This window comes from Esox lucius, chromosome 13 (assembly GCF_011004845.1).
Source record: "Esox lucius isolate fEsoLuc1 chromosome 13, fEsoLuc1.pri, whole genome shotgun sequence".
In the NCBI taxonomy this organism is placed as follows: Eukaryota; Metazoa; Chordata; class Actinopteri; order Esociformes; family Esocidae; genus Esox; species Esox lucius.
In genome coordinates, this window is record NC_047581.1 from 30,219,837 (window position 1) to 30,247,057 (window position 27,221).

The 27,221-nt window shown below is 41.4% G+C and overlaps 1 protein-coding gene across 4 annotated transcripts in view; it reads right to left on the reverse strand.

The window, feature by feature from the left end:
• arid3c (AT rich interactive domain 3C (BRIGHT-like)) overlaps positions 1–15,140 on the reverse strand; it is a 90,242-nt gene extending 75,102 nt beyond the window's left edge. For 2 of the 4 annotated variants that reach the window (XM_010876946.3, XM_010876945.3), the window contains exons 1-3: positions 14,804–15,139; positions 13,539–14,261; positions 864–947 (exon numbers count right to left, since the gene is read on the reverse strand). In XM_010876946.3, coding sequence (XP_010875248.1) covers positions 864–947; positions 13,539–14,261; positions 14,804–14,842 — 846 coding nt within the window. In that variant the 5' untranslated portion in view covers positions 14,843–15,139. Of the gene's footprint in view, positions 1–863; positions 948–13,538; positions 14,262–14,803 lie in introns of all 4 variants that reach the window. The other 2 variants (XM_010876947.3, XM_010876948.3) reach the window with 2 other exon arrangements.
• Between the last annotated feature and the right edge of the window lie 12,081 nt (positions 15,141–27,221).

A 27,221-nucleotide genomic window follows, 5' to 3' on the forward strand; every position in this document is an offset into this window, starting at 1 on the left:
AGTTATTAACAAAGTAAAAAGTGAATGTGTCAGTGTGATCGTTGCTATCTCAGTGATAAGACAGTTGAGTTTGCGTGTTTCAAGGTAATATTTAGTTTGTGATTCAGAGGTGTTGTGGGTACAACGACAAACTGGCAGTCTCAAAACATGCTATTATAAAATGAGCCCAATCAGACATCCAGACGTTCTGTGTATTTCTTAATAATGTGTCTGAATGCATTACGTGACCTTTATTACCATCCATCATGGACAGACTAAATCCAAGATGAGGATTACATAGTCATGGCTGCTAAAAGTGTTGGGAGTAAATGTATTTCAACAGCAAGACCACTTATCAGTGTTTTTGACCATGCTGACAGGGATTTAGGTCATACGACAACCAGGAATTAGAAAAATAACAATTTAAAGATTCCGTAATCAGAGAACATTATCTAATATCTTCGCGATCCATCATCTATAGCTACCATCTAGCACCTCTCATGTAGCACGCAACACAACAATCATTAAAAAGTAGCTAGCTCCAGTTTCCTAGTGTTTCTGTAGGAAGAACCGGACACCACAGACACACTGTCTATCTATAGATCTTATAGTACTGTTGATCCATTATTGGATAGCATTGATGGCTGAGTGTCACCTCACACCTCTGGAGCTGCCAAAAAGGGGATTGTCTTTCACAGAGACAGCAGGGGGAAAGGAGGAGAAGACGAGGAGAAGAGGAGGAGAGGAGGAGGGGAGAGGAGAAAACATGACTATTGTTTATTCCCTCTGTTATGTCAGGAGGGGCCAGGTTACGGGAGGTATCCAAGAGCTGATTGGGTGGTTGGTCGAGGGCGGGTTAATGGGGTGGGGGCGGGGTTACTGACCTCCTGAATCAGAGACGAGGAGCCACCACCGATACCGACACTTGAATTTCCCAGCCTCCCCTCTGGCGTGCTGCCTCTTCCTGACTGAACAGATTTTAGAGGACGAAACAGATGATCATCTCTCCAGCGGACAGGAAGGAATGCAACCAGAACACACACTGATACACACACTGATACACACTGCAAATGGGGACTTAAAAAGCACACACAACGACCCCGTTTTAATAAGACAAGGAATGGAAAATTAAGATATCCTGTGAAATGTTTTGGGGTGGTTGCACTGGGTTCACACACAGACAGTTAATGAAACAATATTTAGCCCAGATCGCTGTGGGCAGAAGACATGAACATGAACATAATTACTAGAAATCAGAATGTGACTATGAATACGTCACCTTTTCAGCAAAGTGTATTATTCTAAATGCATATACACATATGGAATAATCACCACTAATGGTGCCAAAGACAGGATTAAGATGCAAAATGAATGCAAAGAGTCAAGTGTGGGATTCTTCATGCAAAGCAGCCATGCAAAGAGGAAACATGTTAGTTGTCTTAGCATGAGTAAAGGTGCGTGATAATAAACACATAAGGGAAAGGACACACACACTTACACAAACATACAAACACACACAAAAACGCACACTGCCTCTCACAAACATGGAGATGAAGGGAGAGGAGGGGCCAGTCCTGAGCTCATTGAAAGAGATAATTTGCATCAGGATGCAAACACACTGTTCCCCAGTTAAGGTTTGTCTTTCGCTAACTCCCACCAACTCTCACTTCTCAACCCCTTTCTCTCCATAACCTCTCGTTTTGTTTATATACGTTCTCTCTTTCTATTTATAGATACAAATCTAATTCTATATTCATATGGGAACAAGGGAAATGTGTTTACAGATGGGGAAAAAATAGCATCCTCTTTCCATTAATCTTGTGTTGCTAGCCAGATAAAGTTAAACCCTTTGGTAATACGGACCGGGTGGGGCTTAACATTAAGGTCACATTACATCTGATGTTTACTCTCTGGAGACAGACATCGAACAGTCAGACAGGCAAACAGGCCGACAGAAAACTGTCGGAGTTAAATAACTCTCATATAGATGATAACAATATATAATATGATAAACTATAAAACAAACAACTTAGTACAATTACTGTCAATATACAACCCCGTTTCCCAAAAATGTTGGATGCTGTGTAAAAAGCAAATAAAAACAGAATGCAATGAAGTGCAAATCATTTATCCCTATATGTAATTGAAAATAGTACAAAGACAATATATCAAATGTTTTTGAAAAATAAAAATCTGTTTACTATTTTCTATTGAATATAGGGTTTATTCTCTTTTTATTTACATGTTACGCAGCGTCCCAACTTTTCTGGAAACGGAGTTGTAAACAAATATACTGAATAATGCTCAAGTAACGATACACACATTACAAACACACAGAAACCACTCAGAAGGAGCTGGCCTCCAATCAAAGCATCAGTGGTTTGATTGACCACTACTTTGCATAGAGTGTGTGTGTGTGTGTGTGTACATGTTACACTAACTCAGACTTCTTGTGCAGAGCCCTATAGCGTCAGGCTGTTGATGTGGAATGCTGTACCGCCAGTCAACCGTACAGGCCGGGGCTACTTAACTCTTCAACCTTGCAAGGGTCGGAGCCTGCTGCTTTTCTGTTCTACCTCATCATTTTGAAACATACAGCTCAGCAAAACGAACTTGCTGCTTGTGTGAATCTAAAATTGCATTTACATCTTATTTAGTTATTTTAATGAAGCTGTTTTCACGAAAATGTATGTAGACTAAATAGGGTTTAACAAAACTGTAGTCTAGCACATCTAACTCTTTTCAAATCTTCCAAATCTCCCTAGTCTTCCTCTTGCGTATGTATATCTGCAGTCCAAATCACACATTTGTGGCATTGCAACGCAGGTTCACCCGGTGATGGTCAGCTTCTTGAAATACATGCACATTGCTGTTTGCGTTGTTATTCTCTTTCATTCGTTTTGTCTTCAGCACAAGATACAATTACTAAGCTTTCAGAAGTTTCATTAAATTGCACTGATGTTCATGCGCTGTCTGCCAAAATAAAAGTGTACACAAGAAAGGAGATATTTGATATTCTCCTTGGGGCTTCAGGCTGGGTGTTTTGTATAAGCACTTTGTGACAACAGCTGATGTAAAAAGGGCTATATAAATACATTTGATAGATTGATTGAATTATTTGTATCAGGGTGAAACCACTGTTCTCGCAAAAGGCAAGCATATACAATTTCAGTAGCACATCATTTGTTGCTGATATAGATGGCTTAGTGACAAACTGGCTGACACAGCCACTTGACTACACTGCAAAAAGCTCCACAATGGAGTCGTCCACGCAGAGAGGCAGGAATCGGACAGGTGTTGGTTGTCGTTGCACCTGGTAGACTAAAAAAACATACATCGCCACAGGCTTCGAAAATAAACAATAGGTTAGTCGACTGATTGCGGTCAGCCCCAGAAGACACCTCTTTAAAAAATCTGATCAGAAAGGCAGCAACGCACAAGGGGCAATGTCCCCTTTACTGCCCTGGGGGGCTGGGATTTGACCTTTAGATCAGACGGAAGAGTTCCTCCTACTGGCCCTCCAACACCCCTTCCAGCAGCATCTGGTCTCCCATCCAGGGACCAACCAAAACCCAGGCTGGCATGACCAGAGCCCCTATGGGTAAGCAGGAGTGCACTAAACAGGGAATAGGGGACATTAAAAATAGTGCACTGAACAGGGAATAGGGGACATTAAAAATAGTGCACTGAACAGGGAATAGGGGACATTAAAAATAGTGCACTGAACAGGGAATAGGGGACATTAAAAATAGTGCACTGAACAACCATTTGGGAATCAGGTCCAATGAACAGAACAGAAAACAGGACTAATATGGAACTGGAAAAACCACTATACACTTCAGTAAAGCGGGGGGGGGGGCTAACACATCTCTGTCATGGTAACAGCCACCTGAGAAAGAGAGCGGAGTGAGCAGGGAATCTTAGGCGTGTCGTTTCATTCCGAGCTGGCTGACTCACACACACACACACACACACACTAACACCCCAGGGTGCCTGGGTTATGGTGAGAACTATTATAACGTTACACATTCCGGGACCGAACCATCTCAGCTATCTGTCATATCTCTGTTGAATGCAACGTGTATCTCTGCCTCCACGGGTTATACAGGCCTCCTGTCCACCTGCAGCAGGAAAACCCAGGCCGCCATGCAGCCCAGCCTCTACAGTATGTTCACTGATCTTTGTTTTTTTTAACAAAACAGAGCTGAGGAACTTTCCACCAACAGCGCTCTGCCATTCTAACGCGTGCTCAGCAGTGTCAGAGGGAGACAAAGAGTTTTTGCTGTGTGCAGAAACCTCTTGGTTGATTTTGCTACATCACCATTAAAGAATCTCAGGTTTGGCCGATCTGCAGAAATTAACTTCCGGTAACCTGGAGGGGGAGGAGTCATAGGGGGGAAAGGGGAGGAGTCAGAGGGGGAGGCTTAGCGCCAGGGCAGGCTGTGTTTGTCGACCAGTCCCGTCTCGTAAACAGAGAGCCTTTTGCAAGCAGCTGCAGAAATTCCAGGCTTGTGTGATTAAAAAGTAACACCCACATTGAGGGAGGGTGTTTAAACAAGTCTGCCTGACTCTGTTTTAATGATGGAGAGAGAGGGAGAGAGAGAGAGAGAATTTCAGATTTTTTCTATGTTTGTTATTTATAATTTTAATTTGATATTTTTTCCACATGCTTTGGAAATGTAAATAAATGTAAATAAAGCTTTTTAAATTCAGTTTGGATTAAAAGACAAAGAGAGAGGGAAAGAGAGTCCATTTGAAGTATATCTTAATTGAGAGAGAGTGCAAGTGAGAAATAGAAGGACAAAATGAGAGAGGGAGGGGCCATATTCAGAGAAAACAGAACCTGAACAGAGAGCATTGTGGGTCTGTCCATCCAGCCGGCGTTTTATTGGTGCTCTGAGTTATGGAAGCAGTTCCTGGCATACTTTGACCAGTGGAAAAGAGACCCCGGCTTCAGCAAACATGACATTAAAACACTATACCCTGAGAGTGGGTACACACAAAAACACACACACACACACAAAGACAGACGTAGAACGTAGACACACACACACCACTCTAAATCCAGCCCAGCCCCCACCATTTCGATCTGAGACATTTCTAGCTAGTTGTTTAACAACCCGCCTCGGCCCCCACCCCGAGCCACCTCCCCCCTGCCCCACACTCACCCTCACCCACACACTGCTGTCCTGCACCCTTTTGGCACCCCATTATAAAAAAACACAGTGAAATAATCCAGGAATGCTATTAAATCCTTTCCAGTGACAGAGCACTTTTAACAGTGAATGCAGCTGTCCAAGCCCCATGGGGCCTTATTTGCCTTGATGCGGGGGGGTGGTGGGGGGGGTGGAGGTTGTGGGGGGGAATCAAGCTCTTTGCCATATGGAGAATTTTACTTCATGCATATGTTTCAACTTCACAGGAAGCTGCATGCTGTGATCTTATTGGATTTCCAGGCAGCCCCGAACACACACACACACACACACACACCTGCACGCACATATTCACGCACACACAAACACTCGCACACATGCATGCACACAAACACACACACACACACACACACACACACTGGTATAATCACAAGAGAGGGAGGGAGGAGCTGGATAAACCAGTAGAGACAGCAGTGGCCCTAACCCCTACTGTGTTGATACAGCCTAACAGCCAGAGAGTATGTGTCTGTTTCAAAGACAGACTCCCAGGTTTTACACCCACATTAAAAGGTGTGTGTGTGTGTGGCGGGGGGGGGGGGGGGTCCTTTGGGTCTCTGGATAGGTGGTTTAAAAACACCTACTACTGTGGTGCTACCGTGGCCCCCAGGATCTGGTTCTACTGACAGTTTGGTAACCAGTACCTGTTATAGCAGAACCTGGGGATTATACTGGCAAGCTTTGAATGGGAAGTCAAGTGGAATTGTCATCTAATACTCAATTGGATTTAAAGGCCTCCACTGGCATTGGAACAATGTCTTAACAGAAGAAAGGAAGAAAGTATTATATTTACAGGTGTTCACCGAAATGTTCTACTGTTTGCTACTTACAGTGTTTTTACACTACATAAAATTTGTTAGAACTAGCCTTAGACAGAAATAATACCATCCTCCTATCATGTCCAGTTTAAACTGTCCTTAGACAGAAATAATACCATCATCCTATCATGTCCAGTTTAAACTGTCCTTAGACAGAAATAATACCATCATCCTATCATGTCCAGTTTAAACTGGCATTAGACAGAAAGACCCTAAGGAATGGTCAAAACCCTGGCGTACACTGATATAGAGGAATGCTGTTCCAACTGGCATCAGACTGAGAAGGGAGAATAAATGTGCATCAGAAAGACGAAAGACACACCAATATCAACTACATGTTGGAAGTGCTCAGACTAACTGCATGCACAGCAGTAATGAGGGCCTGGAGTGGAGTGGGTTTTTAAACTAGCCTCTCTCTCAGCCTCTCTGTCTCTCTCAGCCTCTCTGTATCTCTCATTCTCTTGTCTCTCTCAGCCATTCAGCCTCCCTGTCTCCGCCTCTTGTCTCACTGTCTGCAGGTCGTAGTGAAAACGTTTCTTTAGCCGGCAGCTGTCTCAGCCCTTCCTGTCCTGGAGAGCTGATCCTGTCAGCTTCTCTTCCTCTCTGTGATTTCACAATTGACATGTTTCCCCTTTTTCGCTGTTTTGTTTTCTTTCCTCCGCCTCGTCTCAATCCCTCTGGCTGCCTCAACTAAACAACCTCTGCTCTCTCCAATTAGTCCTATCAGTCCTCTATTGGTTCTATTAATACTACCAGTTCTTTTAGTCCTTTTAGTCCTATTAGACCTATCAACTCAATTGGTTCTATTAATACTATCAGTCCTGTTAGTCTTATTAGACTTATCAACTCTATTGGTTCTATTAATACTATCAGTCCTGTTAGTCCAGTTAGTCCTATCACATCTATTGTTTCTATTAATACTATTAGTCCTGTTAGTCCTATCAACTCTATTGGTTCTATTAATACTATATGTCCTGTTAGTCCTATCAACTCTATTGGTTCTATTAATACTATATGTCCTGTTAGTCCTATCAACTCTATTGGTTCTCTTAATACTATCAGTCCTGTTAGTCCTATTAGTCATATCAACTCAGTTGGTTCTCTTAATACTATCAGTCCTGTTAGTCCTATTAGTCATATCAACTCAGTTGGTTCTATTAATACTATAAGTCCTGTTAGTCCTATAAACTTTGTTGGTTCTATTAATATTATATGTCCTGTTAGTCCTATTAACTCTATTGGTTCTATTAATACAATATGTCCTATTAGTCTTATTAACTCAATTGGTTCTATTAATACCATCAGTCCTGTTAGTCCTATTAACTCAATTGGTTTGATTAATATTATCAGTCCTGTTAGTCGTATTAGCCACCTTGGTCTAATTAAACCAATCAGTCCTATTGAGGCCCAGTGTTATGCTAAGACTAAATAAAAGCATAAGCGTTTCATATTTTCATTAAAAAAAATCTTAAAATGTGCCTTTATTTTAAGCGGCATTCCACTCTGGGCAACCTAGTTGGTTTGTATCATGTCTGCGAGATTTCTATGGCATTGAGATTTTATTTTGTTGCGACATGAAACCAAATGGATTTCATCTGGGTTTTTGCCACTGCTCAACACAAGAAAGTCCATCTTGTCAAAGTGTATTTAATGAATTACTAATAAATAACAGAAAATCATTTATTGCATTACCCCTTTGCTATGGCACTTCTGAATGAGCTGTAGTGCAACCAGTCATCTTTAGAAGTCAAGAAATTAATTGAATGAAGTCTATCTGTTTGCATCAAGTTGTTTTACATGATTTCAGGTTAAATACACTCATTTCCGTGAGGTCCCACAGTTGGTTACATCAATTCCTAATAAAAACAACATCATGAAGATGAAGGAACATTCCAATCAAATCTGGAATAAGGTTCTTCAAAAGCACCAATCCGAGGTGGGATCCATTTCCAAGGCATTGAAAATCCCCCAAAACACTAAGAAATTGAGAGAAATATGTGAATCTGTCTAGATCAGGCTGTCCTCAAAAACAGAGTACCCGGGCAAGAAGGGCACTATTCGGGCAGGCCACTGAGAGGCTTATGGCAACACTTACTGTCTTCCACGGCTGAGCCGGAAGATACTGTGTGTACTGCCACAACAGGCTGGGGGCTTCACAAAGTGGCCATCACGTGAGAGTGGCAAAAAGGAAAAAAAATTGACAAAAATTGACATCAGATCTTAGCTAGTTTCCCAGAAGGCACTTAAAGGACTATCAGTCACCAGTCATGTGCATTTTACAGCGCAGTGGCTTCTCTCTGGTCATCATCATCAAGGCCTGCGTGGTGGAGTGTTGCAGAGAGGGGTTGTCCCTCTGGAACGTTCTCCCGTCTCTAGAGCTGACAGAACTCTAGAGCTCTGTCAGAGTAACCATGGGGTTACTCCCTGACCATGTCCCATTGCTCTGTGCTCTAAGATGAGGGATGGTGGTTCCAAACTTCTTCCATTTATGAATGGTGGAGGCCAATGTGTTCTTGGGGACCTTCAATGCTGCAGATATTTTGTGTTACATTTCCAAAGATCAGCCACACAGTCCTGTCTCAGAGCTCTACAGACAATTCCTTTGGTTGGTTTTTACTCTGATAATTGACTTTGTAAAGTGGGACCTTATATATATAGACAGGTATGTGCCTTTCAAAATGATGTCCAATCAGTTAAATTTACCAGAGGTGGGCTCCGATCAAGTTGTAGAAACTTCTCAGAGATGATCAATGGAAACAGGATGCACCTGTTCAAGTGTGAGTGTCATATCAAAGGGTCTGATGTAAATGTGATATTCTTTGGGGGGAGGTATACACTTACAAACATATATAATAACCTGTTTTTCTTCAGTCATTACAGGGTATTGTGTGTAGATTGACGAGTAAAAAAAGGAAATGTCATCTATTTCAAAATAAAGCTGTGACGTAACCAAATGTGGAACACACAAAGTTCAATTAAATGTTAAAAATGCTAAGAAGCGTATCACATTACAGGCATTTGCACACACTACAGTTATCTGTATCATTTTTTATTTTTTATTCTCAAATTGTTAGTGTGCATTAATTTAGCTAGTGACCTATTCCGCCTCTCTACACAGAATCAGTGAGAGAGTGCAGTGATATCATACAGAGGAAGTACGTACAATCTGAGAAAACAACCTAAAGATTAAAGAAAACTTTTTTGTCACACAGATGTTGAGTGCACGTGAAGACTTGACCAGTAAAAATGTAAACTTAAATTAAGAGAGGACAGGTTTCTTTAGCATTGGGAAATACACTGCTTTAGCCTTTATTCAATATTAACCAACGGACCTCCCATCCTCAACAGTTCCCACATGTAGCTTAGCGACAGATGCCATCATCGTGGTCCTGCAGAATGAACGAGTCATGCGTTCCACTTGCCACTTGGCCACCAGATTCAGCAAAAATCCATTAAGCAAAAATCACCCAACAATGGTTTTACTCATGTGTATAATCTAAAAAGCAACTGTACTTTGCATTATAATCTTACAAATGAACTTATGTGGTCAAAGCGTATTAAGTTGCATGATTTCATAACGGTAAGTTTCTTTTCAAGCCACCACCTAGGACCCTTTTGGACCCCAGAAAATCCTGTCAGTCTGTCAGCTCCCTGTGACATGGAGACATTGAGTTCTCACACTAAACCTGCGCATACTAACACACTGTGGAATTTGCTTTCTCCGTAATGTTTAGATTACTGGGGATATGGTCACCAGCAGGATGGGGGGGGGGGTGACAGGAACTTCTTCATTGAGGCTTGTGGAGTGAAAGGGTACCCACGTTTTAAAACCATAACACCCATCTTTGCACACACACAAAAGACGTGCACTGCTTGGCAAAGTGTGTGTGCCGCCTGGATGGCTAACTGCCATTTTGTTCCAGCAAAGCCCACCGCTCCTAGGGTTTACATAATTAAGATTTTGTAACGGCCTGTATACCCTGACAAACAAGGGGATTTATAACAGCCTACATGTTGTCAATTACTAGACATGAACTAAGTTCTGTTGCTCTTTATTACAGAACAGGTATTACATTCTGTTGCTCTATATTACAGAACAGGTACTATGTTCTGTTGCTCTATATTATAGAACAGATACTACGTTCTGTTGCTCTATATTATAGAACAGATACTATGTTCTGTTGCTCTATATTATAGAACAGGTACCATGTTCTGTTGCTCTATATTTCAGAACACGAACTACGTTCGGTTGCTCTATGTTACAGGACAGGTACTACTTATTGTTGCTCTATATTACTGAAAAAATCATATGTTCTGTTGCTCTATATTACAGGACATTCTGTTGCTCTAGAATGTCATTTCTACATTCAGGTCATTGTATTTTAATGTATTCATTTGAGGCCACATTGCTATAAACCCTAAATTTGTAACTTTTTTCCTCTAAATTATTTTCTTCTCTTCACTACCTTCATCTTGTGAATGTGGTTGTGTATATATGTGTGTGTGTGTGTATGTGTGAGTGTGTGCATATTTGTGTGTGTGTGTGTGTGTTTGTGTGTGTATGTGTATAAGACTAAGTTTGTTGCTGTTTCGTAATGGGTTGGCTGCAAGCCGACATACATGCTCGCTCACACACACACTCAGCTGCACACATTCCCAGACACACACTTCTCACACACTGCTTCCAGAGAGGGAGATCCCGACATTTCTGGGTGTGAGCCAGGCTGGAATGCAACCAGGCCTAGTTTTCTGAATTTCCTGTCCTTCTGCCAAAACTCTACGCAATCTTCACTCTTGCTCTCATCTCAATCTAAAACGTTCACTGTTTTATTTATTTAGCCCTGTGTTTTAACAGCTTGTACTTTATGACAGCCTGATAACAAGGAATTGATATACAGTATATGTTACAGCGTGTTTTCTCTAGATACTTGATCCCCTCATTTATTACAGGTCCTGTAGTAAAAGTGATGTGGTATCCCGCTTAAAAGAAAAGAAAATTGCAACTTGACCCAAGCAAGCTCTACCAAAACTGTTACAAGTCAGAAGTCAAAAACAATGCATAATTGTATATTCTATTCTAATCTGCTCTGTTAATTTCATCCACAGAAATGCATTCACAAAAGCACCCTTTTTCTTTTGCCTCTTTATCGGTCAACAGAAGATCGCCTACTTCGGATTAAGAATGTCTACATCAGGTCAACAGAAGAAGGTCTACATCGGAGTAAGAATGTCTACATCAGGTCAACAGAATAAGGTCTACATCAGGTCAACAGAAGAAGGTCTACATCGGAATAACCTATGACTCAGCAGTGACGGTATTTACGTCTTTCACGTTTAACGTCAAATTACACTTCTCTGTACACTGGTTCCGCTGTCGTCACATCCAAACTCGAAAACGCCACACATTGTTTTGCCTCACAAAGACACAGTTAGCCGATGCCTCCTCCGATTGGCCCTAAATCTGGTGTTGCGACTCTGGACACATTTAGTCTACTGGCTCCAGCGGGTCTACTCAGACACCATAAGCATCCTTTTATTGTCCTATGACCATTACCGCCCAGTGATCATTGGTCTCCCAATGACCCGTTGTACCAGCCCATCCTGAACCTCTCCGCTCCCTTTAAAGTGGCCTAGAGAAAATATGTTTTGATGTTGTTGGTGAATCAAGTGAACTCTTACAAACGTTAGTCATACCTGAAAACAGGGGTTTGTTTGTCGGCGAACCTCTTTGTAAAATACATTTTGACTCATTGATTTTCGGCAAAGCCTTGTAAAGACTTGGGTATGTGTGTGTTTCTGAACATGCATTACTTATTGTTATAGATTCTATGTAACTGAACAGATACAAGACACAGACTGGAATTATTGAGGGTTGAACAGGTTGTCCTATTTTACTGGTTGCATTAGAAAATGATATTCCTATATAATCAAACAGCATTGGATTTTGTTTAATTTATACAATATATTTTAGAGTTACACAATATGAAACTGTACATTGACTACCAAATACGAGAATATACTGTACAGAAATACACAATTGAATCCCCTGAAATGGGGATGTGCAATGTGGTATAATAAAATATGTACAATGTAGTACATAATGCAATCGATTCCGACGAGTAACATTGTACATCTTCTACCTAATAGTACTCAATCTGTGTCTCTTTTTCATGGGTTTGAATCGCATTTCCATTCCTTAGGTTACTTAATGCAGGACTAATGCATGGCCCTAATGTACACATTACATTTAAGGAAGTCTCTGAATGATCTGACATAAATAAAGCATGACATGCCTATTCACATTCACTCTGAAATATAGATCTATGTTGACCTAGCAGGCAGTCTCTGGTGAATTGGAATGATCTAGACAGATATCAATCTGAAGGATATTGGTTGTGAACAGGAACGTATTGACTAGAGGGTTAGAGCTGATTCAGAACAGGACGTTTTTCTTTAGTCACAAAATATATGAATATATTTATGAACATGCCACATTACAAAACCATTCATTTATTGTCTTGTCTTTAATCAACATTAAAGCAAATACTCCAACAATTATTGGGTCATGAAATATATAAATCCACTACTATTTGTAATCAATACAGGTTTATAAAAATGTATGAAGCAATAATGTGTTAGAAATAACCTTGTAATAGGCAGGAGAAAAAGGTTATTCATTTCTCTGCTGAATTCTTTTATAAATAAAAAAATTACATTAATGTATATTAAATAAAATAATAATACCAATATGTGTAAATAAAGGAGCTAGTAAAGCTTGCAAGTAAACATCAAATAAATACATAGAGACGTGACATAAAAGCAACATAAAATATATTCTCTTTCTGCACAGGCCTCCCATATGGAAGCTGCATGTCAACTATGTGAAGCCAAACGCTGAGATATCTATCAGGAGGCCATGGAGAGGAGAACCAGGCTCCACAGCATCACACACAGACACACACACACACACAGAGAGACCATGTTCAACATAAACAAGAAATGTGTAGAAGTTTAGTGTAGGTTGACCATACAGACTGGAGGCCTAAAAAAACAGCTAGGGTCATTTCAGGAGTGCTAACGTCAAAACGGTCTGAAAATCCTCTTGAGAAGATATAGCCATTACTCAGAACATACGTTCCAATTACATTTTTGGAATTGCACTTTTAAAAAAAGAAAAAAAAGGTTTCCAAATGGGTTCCCTGTTGGAGAACCCTTTTATGTTCAAGATAGAACCATATTGGATTCCATGTTGAACTCTCTGTGGAATGGTTCTACATGGAACTAAAGTGGTTGTACCTAGAACCTAAAATGATTCTACCTGGAACTCAGAAAGGTTAATGGTTCCCCACTGGGACAGCCAAAGAATGCTTTTCGAGACATGTTTTAAGAAAGAGTGCAGAAAGTTACTAGCTGGCGCACACGTCTTTGGTGACGAGATGGGTTTGTTATCAAGAAATGTTAGTTCAGTCAGGCTAGCGTTTATTGGGTTAAGTTTCATAACACGTTATTGCGTATTAGAGGTCAGCTTTACCTGTTTGAACTGCTCTTCGTACGTCCATTCATGGTGCTGAGACTGTGGTGCCATACCACCCGGGGACTCCGACTGCCGGGGCGCAGCGAAGGACGGCGGGATTCTGGACGTGAGCTGTACAGGGGTGTCCGTTGGAGAGTGTCCCGCACCCGGATGCATGGGGTGGCGGGGCTGGTAGTGGCTGAGAGCACCCTCCATGTCTTCCTCATCCTCGTCTTCCACGACTCCCTCGTTGTCCATGTCATCCCCGTCCAGATCCCGGTCTTCGTCCTCCACACCGCGGTCCATTCCCTCTTGATCGTCGTCCACATCCGAGTCATCCACTCTGTCTGAATGCCTGCGGACGTCGAGGTGAGGTATAGCCAGTCTCCGTTCAGCGGAGCTCGTCAACGCCGGAGACGAGTTCCCTACTCCCCCCGCAAAAGCGCCCCGGACCGCCGCTTGGTAGTGGCGGAAGGCGAGGGCTTGCTGTTGAATCTGAGACTCCACCATGGACCGTAGATCTTTTTCTTTCTCCGCTTGCCGGAGCTTTTCTTCCAGCGCCAGGCGGGCAGCCTGCTGTCTCTGAAGGTTTTCCATTACTGCCTCTAGCTTCATGCCTCCGCTACTGGGCTGGTGGGACTGCGAGTGTGAGCCGGGGAAGTGGTTGTGTGTCGAGGCAGAAGAGACGAGCAGGGGGAGGTTGCTGGCGGAGGAGAACGGGACCGAGGAGAACGCAGCTTGCTGTGAACGCGATGGGGTAAAAAGAACCCGTCAGAAGGAATGTAAGGGAGAGCGCACTGACTGGAAGTCAAAAACTTAAAAAAAAATAACTGGATAGGCTAATAAAATGTTAGATCAGATTAGCGTATGTATTAGATATATTGTTCCGACGAACAATGAATTTCATTGCTGAACGTGGTGACAAATAAAAAGTCGGAGCCGAGAACAAGAGATTAAAAAAGACTGTAGGGTATGTGGCAAAATCATTAACCTGAATAACTAGCCAACATACACAAACCAAACGTCCATGTCATTGCATTGCATTGAAAAGCGTTAAATGGAAAGTCATGTAAAAGTTAATTTAGCCTACTGCTGGCCTAAATGTGCTTTTAAAACAGTAAAAATGTATTAATAATTACAGTTACAGTAAATTGACTGAGCCTTGAATAAAACGAAATAACAAAACGAAATATCTAGGTAGAACATATTAGCTTGCATTAAGTTATAATAATCATCCCAATCAATCAACATTGTTAGCAAAAGAAACAAAACGTGATGCTTACCAACGCAGATTTAGTTGCTATACTGGTGTTATCAACCATGCTTCTACACCCGTCAGATCAGACCGAAATATCAAACAGTTCAAAAAGTATCTCCTTTCAGTGTTGGATGCGGGAGTATTCCTGAATCCTGATTCAACATCGAAATACGCGTCTCGATTGAAGGGAACAGAATAATGATGTGTATAAATGAATTCGAGGTGATCGAGTCTTGAAGCGCCGAAGGTTTTGGCAACAAGTGGCGACTGTAGTCAGAATGACCTCTTCAGGCGAAGGATCGGCCCTTCTGCTCCCATTTGCTAATAACACGTCAATACGGTGATATACGGAGGGCAGGGTCTAATGACAACCTAGGAAATAGACTACACTTTAACAACCGCACAGCACGGCTGAGAACCACAGAAGCTTTGGAAACCTTCCAAAAACAAGGTTCCGTTCGTTGCCAAAATTCTTAATAGGTTACATATTATGAAATCTATAAATAGATATAATGATATTCAACAGGTTATACATATTCTAGACCAGACCCTGCGTTGTAAACAGGCTACCCCGACCTAATGTATTAAATGTTTTCCACTGGGCCGAAGTAGATTACACTGTTTTTATGTAATCTACGTAAATTGTGTTTTTTAATAGCTGTATTGTATACAACGATTCATATGAAACGCTAACAGGACTACGTACTTAACGTCAGAGCGGGAACATCTTTCGGAGGGCGAGGGCAGGACGAAAAAACCCATCGTTTTAACATTGCATCAGATAAAGAAGGGTAACTTCCGTGGGCCCGAATTAAAGTCAACTTTATTTTATGGTAATGGCCTACATTAACGGATCACAACCCGATGAAGGGATCACGTAATATGCTACTGTGAATTGGCCTACTTGACACAAAAGTTGACTTCATTATTCAGAGCCAGGGGATAGGTCTTAGCTAAGCCTACCTGAGGGCAGCATAAACACCACCCAGGAAAATAAAAAATGTTGTGTGTGTGTGTATGCGTGTGTGTGTGTGTGTGTGTACGGGTGGGGGGGGGGGGGCGGGGCTACGATTAGGCTACTCCACCTGCCCGATGAGCTGATGTCAATTGTTTCGATCCAAAACATTAACTTATGCATCGACTATTGTTGCTGTGTTTTTCATTTCCAAATGTACGCTGCCCAAAATGTAATTTCGACAATATTCTCTGAATGTGAAAATACGGGCATCTGTTTTTCTGGCTGAAGATAAAACTGTTGATATCCATCTACTGAATGTATGTCTTTTTACTGAATTTTCCATTCTCTTGGTGAATCTTTTACGTCCAAACTCCGCTGTTAGGTCTTCTAACCCAAAACTGCCACTACCAAAATGGCTGTTGAGAAAAACATTGTCATTTAAATGTATTTTATTTTATTAAATTATAATTATAGATAGGCTACAATCATAGATAAGCTGGTTTAAACACATGTTTATATTGCTTTAATTATTTAGTCCCTAACTGTATTTTAACTATACCCTACATTGTTTTGGATTGGATGTTGCCTTTCGTTTTCTATTACTGGCAGCTCATATTTACCTATTCAACTGAATGTAACTCTGAATATGATCAAATGGATCGGAAAAGCTGTGCTAAAAGAGTCTAGTTAGTCCAGGATATACTAGCATTACTGTTCATTAGTCAGCGTCAGCACGATGACCTCACGCGAAACAAGACACCTCTTTCTTGTATCCCCTGGTAACTGTTGTCGACCCCACCTTCATCTTGGACAGAGGGATCAGGGCGATCCGAAGGAAAAAGGTTGAGTTTGTTGTACGAAAAACATCAACGGTATGAACTGAAATGTGATGGAAATCTAAATAACTTAAACATAAATAGCCTACCTATTTTAAAATACCAACTACTTAAGGATAAAGTAGCTAACATCTAGAATGTTATCAAAGTATGACACAACACATTTGGGAGGTTTTGGGCTAAATTAGTCTGCATATTTCTACTGATTACTCGGTTAAATGCAAATTAACTTACATTTTAAACAGTGGGGCAGCCAGCAAGTCCATTAAACAGAGAGATTGAATTTGACATTTGTACACTTCACTCCAATTAAAAACGTTTACACAAAATTGAATATATTGATTGTCCAGTACAAAGTTTCTATTTCTAGGGTTTACTAGAGCATTTACTAATTAGTTCAATTCTTGACACCCACCGCTCTGATTCATAACTGAAACCTAAGCAAATCTGGGACACTGAGTAGTCCTTTTAAGATATTATTTGTAAAATCCTGCTTTTATGAAGCATTACTAAGACATGTTTATATTTATTATATTAGGCTAATATGCATCGATATTTATTATATTAATTTCTCTATTTTGTAACGGAAATTAATTAGGCTAGGCTAATAACACCGCCTCATATAAACAGTTAGTATTACTAGATTGACTCGCGTTTCCATCCATTTTCATGTAATTAAAAACGAAGGAGTTCTATTACAGTTGGTCAAATATAGTTGTATACTGATTTAAAATACACTTGGAAAGAAGTAGGCTTTAAAATGCGTCTGGGAAGGTCATTAGCCTAAACGTGTTTTTATGATCTTCCATGTAGAAAATAACGTTCACTGACGATGTTCTTTCACCATCACTGCTTATTATCCTTCAAGAATGTGCTTATAATATTGGTGTGTACCGAACGTTTAAAAAGTCTAATTTCCTTGTTTAATACAACCACATTTCACAGCTACCAGAGCTAAATCATCTCCAGATTACTTTAAATCTCAGAACAAATCTGGCAAATTGACACGGTGTTGCGACCCGGACTTTGGGCAACTCTTAGCTATAGCTCTTACGCAGTGTCGGCTCTAGCCTTTTGGGGACCCTAAGCAACATTTTATTGAGGGCCCCTCTCCCCTATCGGCCGTGGCGCCCTAGAAGTTGTAGGCCCCTTAGCATGCGGAGGCCCTAAGCTACCGCTTATGTTGCTTATGCCTGGTGCCGGCCCTGCTCCGGGGTGGTAACAAACCCTACAGAGAGATGACGTTTGTTTGCGAGCAGCTGTGTTTGTATGGGAAAAACTCAGCATTCTCCTTTCATTGAGTTCAGCAACAGTTGAGATTTAAATTTTTGTTTTTAATCTGGTAGTAACAGGGACTGGGTCAAATCTGTATGATTTAGAACCACGTTTCTCATTCAAGCCTTGAGAGAATTGGTGAATGACAAAATACAGCTAAAATATCCGATCCCATCTTGGACAAGCACTAGCTGCTTCAGGAAGGCGTGTCGCCGGTCAAGACCTGTGTGCTTCCGATACGGACTGAAATAACTTACAACACGTGATGACGATTAAACTAAACGGGGAAAAAAGCACATAGGTCTCTTTCAAGGTTCGTCTGTTAAGATATAGTGAATCCTTGGCGAAAAGCACGCTCGACGCAGAGATGCAGTGCACATCGTGGTTGGTCTCGCAATTAAGTTTGGTCCGGAGAACAGGAAGCAGGCTCACATGATCTTTAGGATCTAAAACCCGGGAACCTAATCTGGTTGACCTCACATGGTTTGTTCATCAAATTCCATTAACAGTGGACCTGACATCATGGTTCTCGCTGTAGAATGAAATGGATCTGAAGTCTCTACATTTTTCACATTCTTCTTGCGTGTTAGAGGGGATTTGTAACATTGTATTTTGTATTTTAGACGTATCACATTTAAAGTACGCTATATATTATGTGTATTAACTTGCCATGCACATTGATGCTAGATGTTTTGACAAGTCGGAAGTTTTTTTTCCAGAGGTCTCTCTATCGAGGTTGTACCTCCCCCTTGTGATGAACTGAAGGTACTTCCGGTCCAATATATTTTTCTTTCCACCAATTTTCGCTTAACTGATTGAGAAAATTAGCGTTCTTTTCATTCCTCACACGGCCTGAAGCAATTTGATGTGGGAGCCTTTGCAAATACTTTTACTTTGATGGTAAATACCGTGTGATGTTTACAAATCCTGGGTATGGCTGGAAACACATCAGAGAGTTAGGCGCTCAGTGACACACTGGGGAAAAAACAAGAGTACAATCAGTCTGTGTGGTTATAATTACTGAATGCAGCTTAATTTCTGCATTTGCGTTTTCCAGTTACATGGAGCTGACAGTATACACTGGCTCCGTTGTCTGCTGCTGCTTGACTCAGAGCCATAAAAATTGATGGTCGTTGGTGGAAACCTACTCTGCCGATTCACTGGAGAACAATATGAGTGGGTTTCATGAGCGGAAATAAAAGATTCCATAAACTTTCCACATATGCACATGTGTCATAATGCTGATTAAACAGCATAATCAAAGGCATTCATCTAGTCAGAAACTAGCCCCCCGGACAGCTGGTGAAACTGTGGGTTTGGCAATAGGAGTGGCAAGTTGGGGAATAATTTGCAATGAATTCCAGTCACTATCAGGTATTTACCACAGCGCAGTGTTCTGTTACTGAGGAACAGAGAAGATTTGCCTGAAATGGACTTGTAGATGAGCTGATATCAGTGTTGAATGTTAATAGTGAGCATGTAAATTACATTTCTGAAGTCCAGACATGTTTTGCTGCCTAGGTAAAGGATGTTGTGTTGTGAAATAAGAAAACAATTATGGAGTATTTTAGGCTGGAGGTGGAACCCAGAGGAACAGGAACCCTGAGGAACTGGAATTCCAAGGAACAGGAACCCAAAGGAACACCCATTGAGACGGTCAGCGGTTTAGACAGCAGGCCCTGAGATTATACACATCGAACACGGTCAGATAATTTCTTTAACAGGCCAAGCAGCTCTCTGAGAACCAGAGGTCATTGAGTCTATCAATAAGGATGAGATGATTAACTGAGTCAAAGGTTTTGGCTACGTCAATAAGAACAGCCGCACAGTACTGCTTGTTAATTGCGTTCAGGACCTCGAGTGTTGGGTGTTGGGTGTTGCAGACGTACAATTCATCCAGCTCTAAAACCTGTCTGCACTGCAGAGACTTTAGACAGGCACAGCAGGATAGCAATCACTCTATAACGGTTCAGGTTCAGCTTGTCGCCTCCTTTGAAACATTGTTTTTCAGCTCAGTGTTAGTTGGTTCTTTGCCCTGGGAGTCATTTGTAGGCAAAGATAAACTGTAATCCATGGTTCACTTTTGTGCTTTTTCTAAACTACAAGCACAAATGACCAGAAGACATCTGCAGGGAATTTATTAAGTTAATGTTTCAAATAGCTACAGTGGAACGTCTTTCAGGGATGGCATGGTCAAGACACCAGAGATGGCAGAACAAAGAGCTTGGGTCAGGATGTAAGGTCTGAGGAAACTCTTGTAACTCGGACTGCTAGCAGTTTTGGATAACTTGGCTAGCAATGTCAGAATTATGAAGCCTGGACATTCTGTCGAAGATTACTGGTGATTTGCATTTTATTGTGTACCCTCTGAAATTCTACTGCTGTACTCATCTGTGTGTCATTCTTTCACATACCTGTATCTACGTCCTGGAGAATGTTCCCGATCTGTTGGACTGTTATGGATTTTTCTCTTCAACCGTGAAAATATTTGCCGGACGTGAGCCCTTGGACCATGCCCCAGGACTACCAGGCTCAAGGCTGATTGAGCTGTACCAGTCTGAAGTTCTCCTGGATGAGTTGCAGATCGAACCTGATAATTCCTGCAGCCACCACCCACAGCCCACCTGATTGCCCCTGTCCTGACCACCTAGTTATGCTGCTGACTTATGTTTAAGGACTGGTCAAAGCACTCTTGCATTTATTGACATGCTTGTCTTCTGATCATGAAAAAAACACTAATGAGGCTCAAAGGTAAATGTACTTTTCAATTTTCAATCTTAAACTAGCAAGCCAGAATAAGACTGGCTACCCCTCAATGTCTGGTTCATCACTAGGTTTCTACCTTATTTGGGACCCCACTAGGGAGTTTTTCCTAGCCATTGTAGATTTACTCTTGTTAATTGCTCTTTGGGGTTTCAGGCAGGGTATGTGTAAAAGCACTTTTTGACAGCTGCTGAAAAAGGTCTTTATGAAATACAGTACATTGATTGGTTGATTTATATCATTCAGTCATCCACTATAGTAGTATTCCTTAGTCTACCAAAAGAATTGCCAAAGTTCTCTAGTGCTATCTTCTTGTTAATGTACAAAAATAGTTGTTTTCGGAACGGCAAATATTTTTTTTCTGTTACTCTAGAATATAATTATTCGGATTTATCTGCCTCATGATTGGCCAGCTTGACCTGTGTTCCCTCTTTGTTTGTGCTCATGTATTCAGGCACCAGCAACAGACAAAAAATGCAAATAGTCATTAACAACCTCTCTTTTGCGTCCAAACAAACACACCTACCTAATAAGAAACAGTTTTGAATTCAACTGTCCAAATATCATTGGTACCATAAAAATGAAGGGACTATGTACAACACATGCTGACATTTATAAATGGTTAATCAAAAATGAATAAAAAGTACCTCAAATTGAAAATGAAAGTCTTCAAAACTAAATATGTTTTTTGTTACCAAACCAACAAAACTGTAATTGTAAAAATAGCTTTGAGTTCAATGTATATGCATTCAATATTGCCACTGTTATTTTTAGCAATTTTGGTTATTATAGTTTTACAGTTTCAAAATGCATTCAATAATTGCCACACTCCGTAGTCATATTTGAAATTTGTTTCAATGAAAAGCATTGAAATATTATGTCAAATCCTTCTTCACCCTAGTGTTGAATAGGAGCCTCACAGACACTGCTTGGCAATTCCAAAGCTGTACAATGTTCTATGCAATATACATATTACTCATAAAAGCCAGTATACACTGCAACTCCATAAAGTTCCAATTAAAAACATTAACATTGCACTCCACAAAGTCTCTTTATGGCAGTTTATCCCCAATGTTCCAAAGTTTCAAAAAAGCCATACACTGAAATACTGCCAAGCCACTCAGGGATTCCATTCCAACTCACTGCAGTGCAAATATTCAATGCAACACAAACATTTGCAGGTGAAACCGTTTTCATTCCATTGTCCATGACTTCCTTTTCAGGTCCCATTTACTTTCAACTGAAAATGTTCAATACTTGCCACAAAGCCACCCTTTACACAGCAGCGATCCAAAGTTCCAGTTTCTGTGTTCAATATGCATTTGATACTTGCCACAGACCCACTCTCCACCGCTCCAAGGACAGCATTGCATTCCTCAGTGTTCCGTTGATTCATTGAATGCAATGCAAACATTTTCTAGTTAATCCTCTATTTGTGACAATCAAAGCAGCGTGTTGCTTAAACCACGGTCTGTGATAGTATCCCAGTATCACAAAGGTTTTCTACAGATGGTGTTACATGGTTGGTTCCAACACATTTTTCCCCTATTGATTAGTTGTTGCTGTAGTTACATTGCTTGTATTAGTTATTTATTTATTTATTTATTATAATTCTGAAATAGTTGTTGGGGTTGTCACAGTTCCTGGTTGATAATAGATATAAAAAATGATAGATAAACCGAATAAAACCCTCATCCACATCTCCAGCCCCACGATCCACCATCTACAACATTTGTCACGTCCACATCTCCAGCCCCACTATCCACCATTTACAACATTTGTCACGTCCACATCTCCAACCCACTATCCACCATCTACAACATTTGTCACGTCCACATCTCCAGCCCCACTATCCACCATCTACAACATTTGTCATGTCCACATTTCCAGCCCCACGATCCACCATCTACAACATTTGTCACGTCCACATCTCCAGCCCCACGATCCACCATCTACAACATTTGTCATGTCCACATCTCCAGCACCACTATCCACCATCTACAAAATTTGTCACGTCCACATCTCCAGCCCCACGATCCACCATCCACGACCTCTGTCACATCCACATCTCCTGCCCCACCATTTTCCCTGCTTCCCCGTGCCAGACCTGTTGCACAACCCTGACCCGTGTAACTTCATACTCCCTCACCCTCTCAGGGACTTCATGACCACCACCTCAATTGTAGCACATCAGTGTGGCCCTCAACACACCACATCTATATAATACACACAGGTGCTTTGCAACAGTAAAGAAATAACTCGCTACAGCATGGTTTGATGGATGCTCCGTGGCCCAACAGAAGGCCCTGCAACAGGTTGTGAGAACCTCCCAGCACATCACTGGTGCCCAGCTCGCAGCCATCGTGGACCTCCAGTGCAAGCGGTATCTGCATAGGGTGCACGGCATCATCAGGGACCTTTCACATCCATGCCACAAACTGTTTGTCCTCCTACCATCAAGCCGCCTGCCCGCCTCTTTGTTTCTGCACCAGCTGGCTCAGGAACATTTTCTTTCAGTCTGCTGTAACCCTGCTGAACTCTGTGACCATTCACTAACCATACCCACCACTTAGTACTGCCACTCAGGGTCCTTGTTGCACTACTCTCTTTGTACTACTGGACTCTGACACTGCTTTACAAAGTCTGGTAAGGACATTTTTCAGTTGCTACATGTACATGTCAAAGTCCTCATAGCAAAGTCTGGAAAGTGGAACGAGGCATTGATAATTAAGGTAATGCTGGTTGGATATCACCATTTGAAAATGTTTTACTAAAGCACTGCCCCAGAAAACCAAACTGTAACATTTACTTTAAAAATATGTGGTGTAACTCAGTAATAAAGAAAATCATGGTGTTACGTATACAAACAGCAAGTAAAGAAGAACCAATCAAAACACTCTCACATGTTCTGAACCCATGTTTTGGTTACGATAGGCTCCCTTCCAGACCAATGAGTCATAACCCTCATTAAGCTGTCAGGGACATAAAGTAGGTCAGTGGAATTCAAATCTGTCCCTCGAAGCCATTTCCACTCATTCTTTTCAATGCAACCCCCTAATCAGGGACTTAGTTAGACTTGGGACACCTAGCGTGTGCAATAATGATGTGGCAGTACAGGAGGAAATGTCCCTGGCTAGGGAATTGCAATGGAAACATGGGGCGGAACTGATTTGAATACCACTGCAGTAGATTGCCTTAGCCAGGCTACCTTCCATCATCTTAGACACCTCAAATGGATCACCCACCTGCCGACTCATAAACCGAATACCATCTAGGAATCCCTTTGTTTTACCCCCAAGAGGGGTGCGGCCACAACGATGGACATTTATGTGTGGCCTATCGGGTGTATACTCTCAATTATATGACGTAAGACGGGAGGGGCTTGGTTAATAGGGTCAGGAAGGCTGAGACACAGGAAGGCTGTGTCTCAATTTCCCAGGGAAACAGGGCTTAGCAGAAGGGTATGATGCAGGGAGGGCATGGCCAGCCTCACACTCCGGTACTGTAGGTGGCAGTAAATGCACCTTTCGTGTGGTTACGATCCATCAACGAATTACCAGAAGAAAAAGAAGAAGAAAACGGGGTTGTTTACTGTTGTTCCGATTGATTGTGGTATTCCTGTGTGCCTGGATGCAACTCATACAAGAGGAGAGAAGTTGATAAAGAAATCTCTCCTTTCACCGGTTCCCTACCGACCATAAACTCCCTGCTGATCAAGTTAAAGGAGGATACGGTGCTGTCTTTGTTTTTGTGGAGTAAAATGCACAAACCAAGCAGACTCATTAAACATATAATGTAAGTTGAGCTGCTAATTTACAATGACCATAATTAAAATGTCTTGTTTGAGACATTACTGTCCAATGGTCACAACTGACTTTGCTTTCCCTTTTCATGGTGACCCTATACATGTTGAAATAGATCAGACTGAGACAGCAGAATTAGTTGGTGTAGAATTAGAGTGTTTCTACATTTTTTTTTTTACTTAAAAAAAGAAGAAAAATGTGCATTTTGAACATTTTGGGATCTTTTCTTTCAGCTTATAAAAAGCGGGACCAACAATACGTAATACACATCTATGTATAATCAATGCCATTAACCGAAAACACTCTAAAGCACACATGCATACATTATTAACATGGGTGGCTCCAGGGAGTGACATGCCACTCTAATTATGATAATAGTCTTCATACATTATCTGCGCGGATAACTCAAAAACACTAGTGGTTGTCCTTGAGTCTCAGTGTTCTTCATTGCATGGCCCCCTGGTGGCCATCTGTGCGGCACGCAATGTGTCCGCCATTGCATAAAGGGATGCATTATCTTGTCTCCTGTCGGCCCTCACACGGATGTCTTTTCAACCAAAGTTGCCCCCTTCGGAAAATGTGTGTAGAACACTGGCTTAGGATTTGACACTGGCCGTGAAGGAACATCTTCGCTATTCTGTTACATCACCGTCAAATCGAAGTTGGCAGTAGTCATGACGGGTCGCTTAATTCAGCTCCACCCAGGATGCTGAGCTAATGGTCCCGGAGCAGGACTTCTCCCGGAAGCCCCCGGTCTTTGGAGGAGCGCCTGGAGACGGCCCGCCATGAAATCCATCGCCCAGCCAAAGAGAGGCAGTCGCTCACAAGCCTTTAGGTTTGTCTAGAATGATTCCAGCATGGCCCCAGGCTCATCACGTTCTACAATGGGTTCAAGGACTACGAAACCCTCAAAGGCATCTTTGTCGCACTACAGCCCACAGCAGAGAGCATGGTGAGGTGGGGTCGGTCACAGACAACAAAAGATGAAGACTCGTTAAGAACTGGGTTTTAGTGCGCTCAGCCTATAACTGATTGACCAGTTTTTCATGTTCCCATGTCGTGTGAGGCAGGCGTTCCCGGAGCAGGATCTGTCTGTGCGCTTTAGGGTGTCACAGGCTGTCGTTAGCAGGACAATCGACATCTGGTCCAACTGTCTGTGCTTCACGCTTAGCTCTTCGACTCAGTGGCCTAATAGAGCTACAGTGGACAGCCTGATGCCGAGTTGCTTTTTTAACAGTTACCTCCGCACAAGTCCAGAGATCCTGCTCCACGCTCCTCGATTCGTGGACCTACTCGTAACGTTTTTTACGTTAACGTTGTTCTCTGGCATACCTGACTAAATTAGTCAACTAACAATCAAGCCCTTGAGTAACAAGCGTCAGCTGCTACTCAATGTGTGATACACATGGGGAGGCCTAAAGAGAAGCTTGAAAAAACCCTGGTTTACTCCTCAATACAACTTTCAACGTTCTCCAAGCTGCCGCAGTGAGGAACAATGAACCTTTAAATGGAGGGAGAAGGCTGTACTTCCGTGTTGTACATTATCGACATCTACAGGTTCTAACAATATATTTTTTATTATCAATATCTACAGGTTCTAACAATATATTTTTTATTATCAATTTCTACAGGTTCTAACAATGTATTTTTTATTATCAATATCTAACGGTTCTAACAATAACTTTTTTTATTATCAATATCTACAGGTTCTAATAATAACCTTTTCATTATTGACATCTCCAAGTTCTAAACATGACCGTTTTGTGATTGACAGGTTCTTAAAGTGACTGTTTCATTATCACTCCAGTTTGTTACAGATTTTCATTATCAACATCTCCAGTTTGTTACAGTTTTTCATTATCGACATCTCCAGTTTGTTACAGTTTTTCATTATCGACATCTCCAGTATGTTACAGTTTTTTATTATCAACATCTCCAGTTTGTTACAGTTTTTCATTATCGACATCTCCAGTTTGTTACAGTTTTTCATTATCGACATCTCCAGTTTGTTGCAGTTTTTCATTATCGACATCTCCAGTATGTTTCAGTTTTTCATTATCGACATCTCCAGTTTGTTAGTTTTTCATTATCGACATCTCCAGTATGTTACAGTTTTTCATTATCGACATCTCCAGTTTGTTACAGTTTTTCATTATCGACATCTCCAGTGTCCATCATTTAACAGGATTCTTTCAATCTCATAACTAATTATTTACACAGTCACGTAAATCACTAAGTCAAGTTCACATGGCTATTTATTATTACTCTAGTTCCTCTGCTCCACCTAGCGGTGTGACTTGGACTTTTTGCCCACCTACTTTTCATGGTCAAGGAAATAATCAACGTTGCATGTGACAAAGTCTGTGTTGGTGGAACAGACGTGTTATAATTATCAAAATTATTGAGCCCCATGTGATGTCATTAGCCTGATGTGATATCTTGTTAACCCCATGTAATATCTTATTTGGCCAAATGAGGGCATTGGATCGCTGGTGCGTTGGGGAAAGACATTCTTGCTGTTCCATTGATCTTTGTGGCCACTAGATGGCAGTGATATATGTGAAACCCATTTGTTAACCATACTGTTTGTATGCAACCCAATTTGATTAAGATAATGCTCTGTTATTTGACGGATCGCTCCCAGACCATAGGAATCATCACCCAGTATTCTAGTTTAAATAATGAGCCCTTGATGGTAATGCCCATAGAACAGGTTACATTCATATAGAGTCCTCTATCTAACTCTGCAGCCTAGATAGAACTGCTGTACCACCCCCAGGAGGTTTCAGGATGACTTATGCACCACAA